Source organism: the organism of the source record quoted next, unplaced genomic scaffold (assembly GCF_019419815.1).
Source record: "Pyrus x bretschneideri cultivar Hongxiangsu unplaced genomic scaffold, Pyrus_bretschneideri_v1 Contig44, whole genome shotgun sequence".
NCBI classification, from domain to species: domain Eukaryota; kingdom Viridiplantae; phylum Streptophyta; class Magnoliopsida; order Rosales; family Rosaceae; genus Pyrus; species Pyrus x bretschneideri.
In genome coordinates this window covers 465,654-478,105 of record NW_025999768.1, presented here as the reverse complement: position 1 = coordinate 478,105, position 12,452 = coordinate 465,654, and the positions used below count along the sequence as shown (strand labels likewise).

General features: G+C 35.7%; 1 protein-coding gene across 1 annotated transcript; it reads left to right on the top strand.

Moving 5' to 3' along the window:
• The first annotated feature begins 2,162 nt into the window (after positions 1-2,162).
• Positions 2,163-10,218, top strand: LOC103941295 (cyclic nucleotide-gated ion channel 1). Its single transcript, XM_048567231.1, is given in 9 exon segments — positions 2,163-2,414; positions 2,494-2,876; positions 4,829-5,306; positions 6,631-6,819; positions 8,744-9,069; positions 9,258-9,372; positions 9,536-9,652; positions 9,746-10,196; positions 10,199-10,218. Coding segments are annotated over 8 exon segments (1,722 nt in total). The 5' UTR covers positions 2,163-2,414; positions 2,494-2,850.
• Positions 10,219-12,452: the final 2,234 nt, after the last annotated feature.

The window sequence follows — 12,452 nt, the reverse complement described above, 5'->3', positions numbered from 1 at the left end:
TCCACATGCAGTGCAGATTCTGAGTGGGCAAGCATGGGTATATGTACCTGCCATCATTACAACTATAGTCATCATTGCCATAAAGGGAGGACATTAACTTCTGGAAAGGAAGGTTGCATGTGGTTGCTGTGCTGTTGCACCTGGACAGCAGGGAGAACATTTTAATATTGCTGCATGTGTGCTGTTGCTGCATGTGGCATCGGTGTAAAGCTTTCTCCTCATGTAGTATAGGTGTAAAGTTTTGATCTTATTATGTATAAGTATGCCTTCCCATAAGGCTTTCAAAGTATTGTAAAATGTATGATAGTTCAAATCAGTTGGAAATCGATTCTTTCTACATACATACACTTCGCCATTTTTACAAATCCCATTTTTGTTCCGCTGATTTTCTTGATTCATTCACTTCAACCCTTTATTCCCCTTTTCTCTGTTGTAAATTGCAGTCCAAGTCCTTCTCTTTTCACAATAATCAAATTTACCCAGTTGGGATTTACCCCTAATTCTTTTATGGGTAGCAAATTCTTGGGTTCTTGAAATGAAAGGAATAGTGGGTTGATGAGCTTTGTCCTTATTAATTTCTGGGTGATCAGTTTTTGATGTAAAGGAAAGATGGGCTTTTTCTCTGACCCAGACCTTTCTGGGTTTTGAGAGGAATAATCAGATGAGGGATTTTCCTGGACGCCTGGGACTTTGACTAGCCTTCTTCTCAGGATTTCCCAATGCGTCTTTTCTGCCGGGTCCATTGCTTCTTAATGAAAAAATATAAATGTATTAAAAAAAAAAATATATATATATATATATATATATATTTGTATATATACCCACTCATTTGTTGTATTATGTGCTACCGGTCCTCTCCTTAATTACCATTAAATTCAATCCAAAAATCCAATCTTCAATCCAACCAATTTCTCACATTGACGATGAGGTCCTATCTCTCCCAACCCTCATTTCCTTTGTCCTGTTTCTTTGTTGAACGGCGATGGCTGAAGAATTTATCATGAATTTATGATCGAACACCTCAAAACCCACCACCCCATTGCCCAAAATTCGCAAAGCTCGCACCTTTGTTGTGGGTTGTGATCGATTTGATCCGCCATTGAAAAAGTTCAAATAACATTGAAGTAAAGAAGGGGAAAGAAGAATTGGGTTTCTATGCCAGGGGCAAAGCCGGCCGTGAACCCCAGAAATCTATCCCCATCGCAAAACGCTAATAGAAGTATGAAAGTGGCACAAAAATTAAACTTTTAGTAAGAAAAGTGGAACAAAAAAATTTTAGATATAAAAGTTAGATTTTAACGTAATAAAGTGAGAATTTCTTAAAATTAAAAAAAATTAGATAAATAGGCAGCATGTGCAACGGTAAAATTAAAAAAAAAAAAAAAAACAGAAAATATAAGAGGGTAGGCAGAATGTGCGCTGGGGCCCAGCCTGCCACTGTATCGAGCGTCCTCACAGCTGCTCTGCAACATTCACATGGTGGGGGTTAATTTTTTTCATTAAAAACTATGACAATATATATTGCATATAGTATGGTATTTGATCTAGAATATTTTAGGTAAATATATTATAAACATATATTACAAATAATATTTCTTAATGGATTGTAACCGTTCGGAGTACGCACGTGAAATCCGGATCCAAATCCTGTCTCGGAGGCTCTGGAGAGGACTTGCTTCCGTGAACTGCAACTATTGGTTCCTGTTTTTGAAATGAGTAAAGGTAGGAATATCATTTTGTTGGTATTATATTTGTAAATTATATGATTTTTCATTAATAAAAAAATAAGTACGTTAATTAACTTTTAAGTAATTATACAATTATTAATAACATTAAATAATTTATAAAATGAAATTTAAATAAATAGTCTCTTTAGACATCTCTTTTAACGATAGAAAAATTTTTAGTTGTAATAGAAACACAGGTGGTACATCACGTGTTTTTATATAAGTGATGAGAAATTTTATTTTTATGTTATTAACATTTTAACACATATATCTTATCATTTATATAATGATATATGATGTACCACTCTTGTGATGGCCACACTGAAAAATCCTCTGACATGCTCTCAGCTTTCTGACGTAGAATATCCCATTGGTCTTTTGGTTGGGACATTTTCTTTATTTAAGGAATCTTTCTTTAGTGGAAAACTCACTTCTACTCTCATTCTCTCCATCGCCCTCCCGTTCCTCTCTCTCACTCCCGCTCTCTTTTCTCTCTGCAACGCAGAGACAAACCCGCATCCGACCAATTGAGCCTCCAAAACCACGACCATCGCAAACTACTCCTCAAACCCTTACCCAACACAGCCGTGTCTTCCGTGTTCCCAAACTCGGACCCAAAAACCGAGAACCACGAACTCAGTCGCACTCGAACTTTTCGACGAGTTTTTCGTCGTTTTCCCGGCTAAGGTAATCTTTTAAGTTTTAATCGTTGCATCTCTTTGATTAGTTTAAATTTCGTGTTTGAAAATGGCGCGTTTTAACACAGATCAAAAGAGGAGAAGTCTATTGCAGAACTCCGGCGAGTTGAAGAGAGAACCCGCTGATTTTCCAACCAAACCTCGTCGATTTGGATTATTTTGAAGCCACCATTCGAGCCACCAGCATCCCTAGGCTGAGTTTCGAGCAAGCCGCGGGTTCGAAACTTGGAAATTCGAGCCGAGCCAAACCAAGGTGATATTCGGATTCTACACGCTAAAGTTAGTCTAGGTTGTGAATTTCGTAAATTTTGGATGTGTTTTTGTGACTCACCAGTGTTCTGGAAATTTTCCGGCCAAGATTTTAACAAGCTAGGTAGCTCCTAAATTGCGTTAGCAGGGGATATAGTATCATTTGAACTTGAGTTATGGCGCACTCCACTATAACCATAAGGTTCGTTTGTTTCTGTAACTTTTAGATCATTTCTTGTTTTCTTTCTTTTTCTTTAATTATGAGAAATGACATAATTATTATTCTAAGTTGAAGAAGGTCAGATAGATGGTCACTTCCATCCGATTCTAATCAGATTAAGGAGAACGTTGATATAGAAGATTGAATTGGAATGGATATGATAATAATTTTTCATTTGAGAGGATTAGAAGAAAATTAGACATGAATAAAACCTCTCTCTCCTAATCCTCTTATTTTGAGAAGGATTGGAATGGATAACTTTTGTTCTTGAGTATTTCGTCTTCTAACTCCAATTTGGTCACAATTTTTCCATCTCTTCTTTCAACACACTTTAAAACAATTACTTATCCTTTCCATTCCAACCCTATATACCAAACCAAAGCTGGCTAATCCTACTCTAATAGAGCTTATATTAACTAAAAGAACTTTAAACAACAAAGAAATCCAAAGTAAGGAAGTAATGATTCATAGCCCGACTTTGGCTTCATAGGTTCCTATGGCTCGTCCTATAGGGGATATATTCTAATTATAGGGACATGGAAGTAAAGGTGCGATAAATAAGTTTTTTCTGAGCGTATATATCGATATGGTATGGTCCTTAATGCGAATTGGTAAGGCAGACATCTCAATACAACCCATACGATTCATTCATTAAAAAATTTACGGGTACCTTTAGGTGCTTCTATTGCGTATATTGTATTCCCGTAGCGGATCAATTCCAACAAGCCTATCAAACTAGTACTTATCGACTCTATAGATCTCATGATCCTACTTTGAATTGGAAAACAACTCGGCCAATTGTAAGCACGTTTTGCAGGCGCATATCGCATGCGAGTAGGAAACATTGAGAAATCTTCGTCATCGCATTGTAACTCAATTCTGATAGGATTTCACCTTAAGTGGGTTTGTTCTTCAAATCGAAATTCAACGATTCAAAACCGTCTATTTATTATGTCTTCATTTATAGAAATTTCTTGCGAAAAATAAATTCAGTCCATAACTATTTGCTTATTTAATTATCACGATGAAATTTGAATGTTTCTTAAAACATAATATTCGTCAATTTCTTTGAACTCAATTAGACATCTCGAGCTTTTTCTATTTGGCTGATATTTTGCAAAGATGATCTATTAGGTAGAACCTGAAAAATTGATGGTTTAGATTGTTGAAGTTCGATGTGGTGTGGGCCCCACAATTAATACCTATTATTTTTATAAATAAAAAAAATCCCTTTTCTAAATGGCCTTGCTCATATATATACACACACAAGCCCTTTATCCAAAGAGATACTCATTTTTTTTTTTTTTTGAAAAAATAGGGACTACTTGTGGAGTCCACTCCACATCGAATTTCAACGATTCGAACTATCTGTTTTTCAAGTTGCACTATATAGATCATCCTTACAAAATATTAGCTAAATCAGAAATATTTGGAGCATCTAATTGAGTCCAAGAAATTGACGAACACTATGTTCTAAGAAACACTGAAGTTTCATCATAACAATCAAATGAGTAAATGGTTTTGAATTGAATTGATTTTTCGTAAGGATGATCTATGAATGAAGACTTAAAAAATAGACTGTTCGGATCTTTGAAGTTCGATGTATAATGAGCCCCACAACTAGTCCCTGTTTTTTTTTTTTTTTTTTTTTTTTTTTGTAAAAATAAGGATCCCTTTGGATACTATTTTTTGTCCAAGTGAGAGTCGCGACCTAGACGAGTGGCTAGGCAGGTCTAAGCAAGCTAGTCGGGGCCCTAGGCAGGTCTAGGTGCCCTTTCTTAATTGTTTAATGCCTAGAAATTAATTGAGGCAGTGGTCAGCTGCCTAGCACCTGTGATGCTAGGCGGTGATATTTAGAACATTGTATATATATAATTTTTATTTTTTTTTAATGGGGGGAAAATGTTGAATAATATGTTTATTGTCTTGTACAGTGATCTAGGTCATAGGAATACTTCAGAGGGGGAAGCTTCTAAGGAAGATGAAGGACACAGAAGTAGAACTACTGCAGAATGGCCAACAATTGAGCCACAACGTCATCAACCAAAAATATTCTTTCCAACCTGGAATGTTATCTTTATAGTATCATCTGCATTTTCTCTCTTCGTTGATCCCTTGATCTGCTATATTCCGGTCATCGTCGAGAAAGAGACTTGCTATTTTTGGAACCTAAAGTTGGCGTGGATATATATCGCTTTACGATCATTCGGGGATCTCTTTTATTATATGGACATGGTTGTTTTTTTTAAGAGATTTCGCACCGAACTTAGTGCCAAGTCTTTTGCAGGGGCCTCCCCCACAAAAACTATTGATGATCATCATTTGTCAACGCTTCGTAATTTCATCCACAAGAAACCAGTTGGGTTCTTAGCCATTCTACTTCGCATTTGGGTTGCTTTTCCCCTTCTACTGGTAGGCCTTATGGGAAGGTGATTTATTGCAAGTAATTAAATTTCACATTTAACTGCATGCATGCATCATAACTAGATTTTATTTGACATGTGTGTGTGTGTGTGTGTGTGTGTGTATTGTGATTACACATGATGTAGCGGGATATGTCAAGGGAAATCGAACAAAATCCCCACGCTAGAATTCACTAGCAAATAAGATGAAGTCCATCAGCAATCCGAAATCTTCCAGAAAATAAAGAAAACTCTAAAGTTGAATTGATTACAAATCTAAGGCTAAGATGACCTATTTATAATGTGACACAACGGAAGTCATAAATAAAAGGGATCACGAATGGTCACCCTTAAAAAGGTTTATGGAACACTTGAGAATTGAGAAAAACTCTAGAATTTTGATTAATAATATGATAAGATGTTGAAAATACAACCCCCGAAGTTGTTTATATAGTCTTTGCAAAAGGAAATAAAACTAGAAAATTACAAAAGTTTTGAAAACACCCTTAAAAGCCGTTTTTAACACTTCAAACGCTATTAAAACGCCAAAATCTATCTTATACCACAACAAAGCGGCGAGTTATAGTCGTCATGTTGTTCTCTATCAGACACTGAAAATCCAAAAAATACAATTCACCGCAGCTACCTCGAACTTCTTGTTCGAATAAGCTTTTCCAACCCCTCGTCATAATGTTCTTAATCCTGGAAACCCTAAGAATCTAAGTAGAAATTCCAACCCCTCGTCATAATGTTCTTAACCCTAGAAACCCTAAGAATCTAAGTAGAAAAGGAAAAAAAACACAAAGAAATATCAAAATTGTACTTAAATAATAATATCTGAATTAAACATGGTAAATGACATAATTCGCCTAAATTTTGGGCTAAAAAGTTGACATGCCAAACAAATTGCGTTAATCCAAACAACTTAAAAAATCCAAAACATCTATTTTCGGGATATGACATCAACAAATAGAATAACCAATTCTCCAATCATTTTTCTTCATTAAACATCGCTTCCTCCATTAAATTTATTGCATGTAGAATATCATAATTCTTGTCCTACGTCAACACGCTAATTATCCCATTATAAACCATGATGCTATATATATTTTTACGTACATTCCTATAAAATTTGTCATTTTGCTACTTACTCATGGTAGTTAGGTAGGGTTTGCCCTGTGGGCCAGGACGAAGCTCAACCTCCTCGTACAATTAATTATTTTGATACATGCTTAAAATTTGACGCACATTTGATAGATTATTATGTAAATTAATGATTTAATAACATTGGTTAGCCGATAACCCAATTTAACTGTTGGTTGACATGTCTCCAGGCAATATTGATCATTGGAATTTATACATACTTGGATTATTTTGCGCTTATTTACCTACTTCCATTCCAATATACAATGAGGGCTTATAACTACTACGAATGGCTTTATCGGCTTGCTAACGTAGAGACTGGAACAAGAAAAGTGCTTAAAGCTATGTTAGACTTACTTCCGTTCATCATTGCTTCTCATGTAAGTTCAAATCTTATTTCCGATATTTGGGGAGAAAAATCTAAATTTTGTTGTAACCTCATCGTTGAGGTATATGAGTGTATATATGATAAACTTTTTAAAACTACTATGGTCCATCAATAACATATTTACTAATATTGTTCTCAATGTAACAACATATCACTAGGTGTGGGGTTTTTCCACTAGAGAGATTATATCCACACACACTCCAAATTACTTCCCAAACACTCTTTTAATTTTTTAATATTTTTTGCACACCACTAACACTTGATATAAAAGTATTAAAAAATTAAAAGGGTGTGAGGGAAGTAATTGGAGTATGTGAATATAATCTCCCTTTCCACTAAAGGCGTCTGTGCTATTAGCATTGAACCTATAAACTGTAAATTATCTTGTTAAGTCTTTGATGTGAGACTCTATTTTCCAACAATGGGTATAATCATGCTCAATCATTAACCGGTTAGTAACCAGCAACGTCATCTCATAATCTTAACCAACAATTTTTAAATCAACATCCAAAGAATGAAAACTTTGACAATAACAATGCAAATAGTGAAACGATGCCCTATTTGGATAACTTTATTAAGCTTGATCTTTGAATTGACCTAAAATATGTGCCAGTTGGATAATGAGATGACGTTGTGTAGTGGGCTTAATCAAGTAGTTAGTATTAACATATTAATTGGTTAGTTTTTGAGCACTCCTAATATAAGGTACAATTTCTCATATGGTTTTGAATAAACAAAGGGAAAACATTTGAGAATACTGAATAGGAGTAAGAGCATGTTTACTTCTTCTTTAAAACCATCTCCAATGGTGGAATGTATTATGCCCTTAAATGACGGCGTGGGTTCGAACTCGTCGGTGACTAATCTAATATCTAACTTACTACCACTACCGCTCAACTCAAAAAAAAAAAAAAAAAAAAAAAAAAAAACCTAAAATTTTTAACTCAAAAAATTTAAGTTTTAACTCATAAACAGTTTTTTTTATTTTTTTATTTTTTTCGCTGAAATGGTTTTGGGTTAAAATTTTAGTCTGAGATTATTAAAAAATGAGTTTAGGTTAAATTTTTTTATTTGGTAACTTTTTTTCAAAATAAAATTTCTATAAATTATCATAATTTATTTTTATGAACATTTTAACATAAAAATATTTAGATTCCAAGAGAAAATTGAAAATTCACTAAAACCGACCCCATGAAACATGTATTTATAGATTTTTTGGGTAAATTTCGATTTAAATATTTTTTAATTATTTTAACCGTTGGGTTGAATTTTGGGCAGTTTGATGTTTATTTTACCGTTATATTTGATAATATTCGATCCAAGCAATTTGATTTAATGTATTTGAAAATTCAAAATTGCCCAAATTTTAGGTTTTAACCTAAAACTTAATTTAGACCCAACCATTGGAGAATGATTGTGTTAGTTTAAAACCTAAATTTTGGTGCCACTTAGTATTATGATTTAGTGATATTCCTCTTCACTTATAAATGACAGGTCTTAGGTTCGATTCTCGTCAAAGGTGAATTTGAACCACATTATTACTAGCTCATTGTGAGGCTAAGTCCACCCCCACCCCCCTTGGTGTAGATAATGTCGTTTATTTATTAAAAAAAAATAAAAAATAAAAAATAAAAAACCTAAATTTTGGTGGGCCAGTTTTTTAACTTGGCTTATATTCTGGGTTAAATTTGTCCAAATTTTAAGTTTTACCCAAAACTTATTTTAGGCCCAACCATTAGAGAATGATTATGTTAGTTTAAAACCTAAATTTTAGATTTTAACCCAAAAATTGGAGATAACCTAAAGACCATCTTATTTGAGGGGTGTGGTGCTTTTCATTTCATTATCTTTTATCTTTTTTCAATACTTTTAAAATAAAATTGATTATTAACTATATGGTCTTGTTTGTCCTTCAGCTTTACGGATCCATGTGGTACTTTTTTGCCCTGAGTCGAGAGATAGCATGTTGGGATGATTATGTCTCCCATCATGTACACTTCGGTAATGATTCCTTCTATTGTAATTATTCTGAGCGCGCCAAGGATATGTACAGACCGCGCATCAATGATGATATCAGAATGGGTGCAAATCTATCATGCGCTGTAGAACTTCCGAAAAATATGACATCGTTGCCTTTCGATTATGGTATATATCTCTCTGCTCTCCAATCTGACATGAAAACATCAGGAGATCTTCCAAGAAAGATCTTGCAATGTTTTTGGTGGGGCTTGCGAAATCTAAGGTTTGCATTTATATGATTTTTCATGTATGGTCACCTAGAAATATTTATGATGTAAACTCGTCTTTTATCTATTAACCCTCTCATCAATGTGGTCCTTGCAGTTAAATTCCATAAAAAATTTATGTCAGCTTTCTAAAAGAATGTAATCAATAATTAATATATTGCTCTCCGTTTCATTCTTTTTGCAGTTCTTTTGGTTCAAACCTTCAGACCAGTTTCTACGCGCCCGAAATTTTCTTCTCAGTTGTGATCTCTATAAGTGGCTTGGCACTATTTTTAGTGTATCTCAATTCGAGGGTGCAGGTTTGTCCCGTGATCAGTACTCTTTTCAGCAAAAATTTTGTCATTAATTAAGCTTAAAGCTCCTCCATGCAAATTTTTTGTATATTCATGCACGTACGTATAATGTTTCTGGATTTAATGAACTCGTCATGAAATCGCTTTATAGATTATTAAACATATGCAGGGGTTCCAAAAAATAGCCGAGCAACGCATATTGAGACAGAAGATGAAAACGACATATCAAGTCTTAATAGAACAAATACATATTATGCGCCGTTTCCGCATGAATTCACTAAAGAAAGTACGTATTGAGAAATTTTTTAAAGTAACAATCACTAAAGATAATATTCGTCTTGCGTAATTAATTGTTATCTTATGAAACGTTGGTACGTAGGTTCCATTTCTTGGAAGTATTGATGAACAAGTGTTGAAAGCAATATCTGAGCATCTAAAGCCTGTGATTTATGCTGAGGATGCGTATATTATTCGAGAGGGTGAACCGTTGCGGAAGATGCTGTTCATCCGGCGAGGCACTGCTTTGACCTACACAACTAGTAAAGGTGCAACAAGTGTTTGCAAATGCCTTGAGAAAAATGATTTCTATGGAGAAGAACTTGTAATTTGGGCATTCAAATTTGCCTCATTTTCTGAGTTGCCTATCAGCACTGCAACCCTTGTGTCCCAATCAAAAGTTGAAGCATTTTCAATTGCGGCAAACCACTTGAAGTCTATAGTCGCTAAGTTATGGTGGCACTTTAGAAAGGAACTTCCTCACTCTCAGGTGGAGTATTTTGCAGTTTCTTCCATACAAGCAGCCTGGCGCCGCCATGCAAAAAAAGCTAAGAGACAACTGGCTGGGAAAAATAATTAGTAGATTAATAATTACTTTTCTTGTAGAATAAGGCATGTGCATATATTGTAAATTAGTAGATTTGAGTTGGTGTGTGTGCTTTGAGTTGGTATTGCTTTTGTTTTGTGTGTGTGTTTTGAGTTGGTATTGCTTGTTGATTTGAGTGTTAATAATTACTTTACTTGTGGAATAAGGCATGTGCATATATTGTAAATTAAAAAAAATCAATAAAGTAATAAAGTACTTTTAGTGTACTTCTTAGCATCAAGAGCTTGATTCCGATCCGAATTTAAATAGTAAATCGTGTACAATTGCTGTATTTTTTGCAATCGTACTTTGGGTAAATTGCAGCATATTTGCAGTGTAGTAGGTAGGGAGGCAGATTGTGGTGCCTTTTCCATCTTCTTTTATTCTATGCAATTACAGTTAAAACACGTTAACATTTTGTATTTATTTTTTAATAAAAATAATAAAATATAAAATAATAAAAATATAAAATGTTAACATATCTTGATCCTGACAGCACAAATAGAAAAAGAAGGAAAGATCATCCAAACAACAAGGTTAGACAATATGCCCCCAGTATGTAGTGGCTGCTGTCAGGAATTGCTGTCTGCATGTCTTCTTTAGTTTGTCTGCTGATGTCGGTGCACAGTTTTCGTTTAGGTTGCTGTCCTAAGCAGGACTCGATGTACTGACTGTTTTACGTGGCCCATCTAGATAAAGACACCTGTCCATCTTTGAACTCTTTTAACAGGGCAATATTTGAGTACTGACACGGTACCCATTTTACATGCCAATCTATATGGTCCAATAAAAATATAACATATGTCATCTCCCCACTCTTTTTCTATCCTTGTAACCAAACACAACCTCACCCTTTCAAGTATTACCAAACTTAAATCTAGTTCGCCACTTCGTCTTCTTTCCGCTCGAACAAATTGTTGACGATCTCATAACTGGCCATCGCGGTCTCTTCGGCTCTGCCATTATCCTGCAAGCTCCATATTCTAGGATTCAACAACCTCGCACCCGCGACGGTCTCGACCTCACTCGCAAAGCCGGCGTCGAGTCCTTGTTCACCACCAAGCGAGAAGCCCTAACTCGTCATCCTCACCACCACAAAAGACGGTAGCATTCACTGCTGGGTGGAGTCGACGATTCGAGGAGTGATTGTGTGTGGGATCGACAGAGAAAGCTTAGTGCAACTAATAAACTCATGTTTTTTTTTCTGTCTGGAATTCCCACTTCTTGAATTTTATCATTTTGGTTTACATCTGCCATGGGAAGAAGATTATTATTTTGGTTTAGGTGGTCTGTCATGGTAGATCGGCCATGGAAAGAAAGGAACAAGAAAAAAAGATGAATGCTTGGTTATTTGAGGCTGTTTGGTTACCAAGATAGCAGGGGTGTGGGAGTGGAAATTTTTTTTATTGTGACGGAAACACGAGTGGTACACAACGTGTTTTGATGTAAGTGGTGAGAAATTTTATTTTTTAAGTTATTAATGTTTTAACATATATATATATATATATCTCAGCATATAGTGACACATGATGTACCAGCTTATGTGCTGGGTCTCTTGTGGGAGAGAATTTAAAATGACAGGTGTTGTATTCCTGTTGGACCACATAGCTTGGTGAGTAAAATGAGTACTACCCAGACAGTACCCAAAGATCCTTCTCTCTCGCCACCAAACCCACCCTTATTCTTCTAACAAGACGTCCTTCTCTCTCGCCAAAATTGTCCAGCCAGCGTCCACCCCCACCCGTCACCTGCACCGTCCACCATCTTCTCCACGGTCCACCAACCAAACATCCTTCGTTGAAATTCTTCTTAAACCCGGAATCAGACCATTCATACCAAATCGATGACAAATCCATCCTCTATCGACCACATCCGTCACCTTCTCCGGCGAGTCCACGGCCAACCCTCTCTTTGACAACGACCCCACCCTAGTCCTCTTTAACGGCTACGAGTCGGTTCTAGTATGGTTGATTAAGCAATTTATCGGTCAAATTCTGGTTTGATATGGGTGTTACAGAGGAAGGAGAAGGGAGGCGAGAAATGGGCGTGGGTTAGTTCATAGTTGGGTCGACGAGGAAGGCATAAGATATAAGGAGGTGAATGATGGGGTTGGGTCGGTGGGGTCAGCAATTGGATGATTTGGTTCTGCCATGGCAGTTTGGAAAGGGAAGAAGGAGGCGTGTGCTTGTAGATTGATAGGAAGTGTGGATGTTAGGTTAGCGAG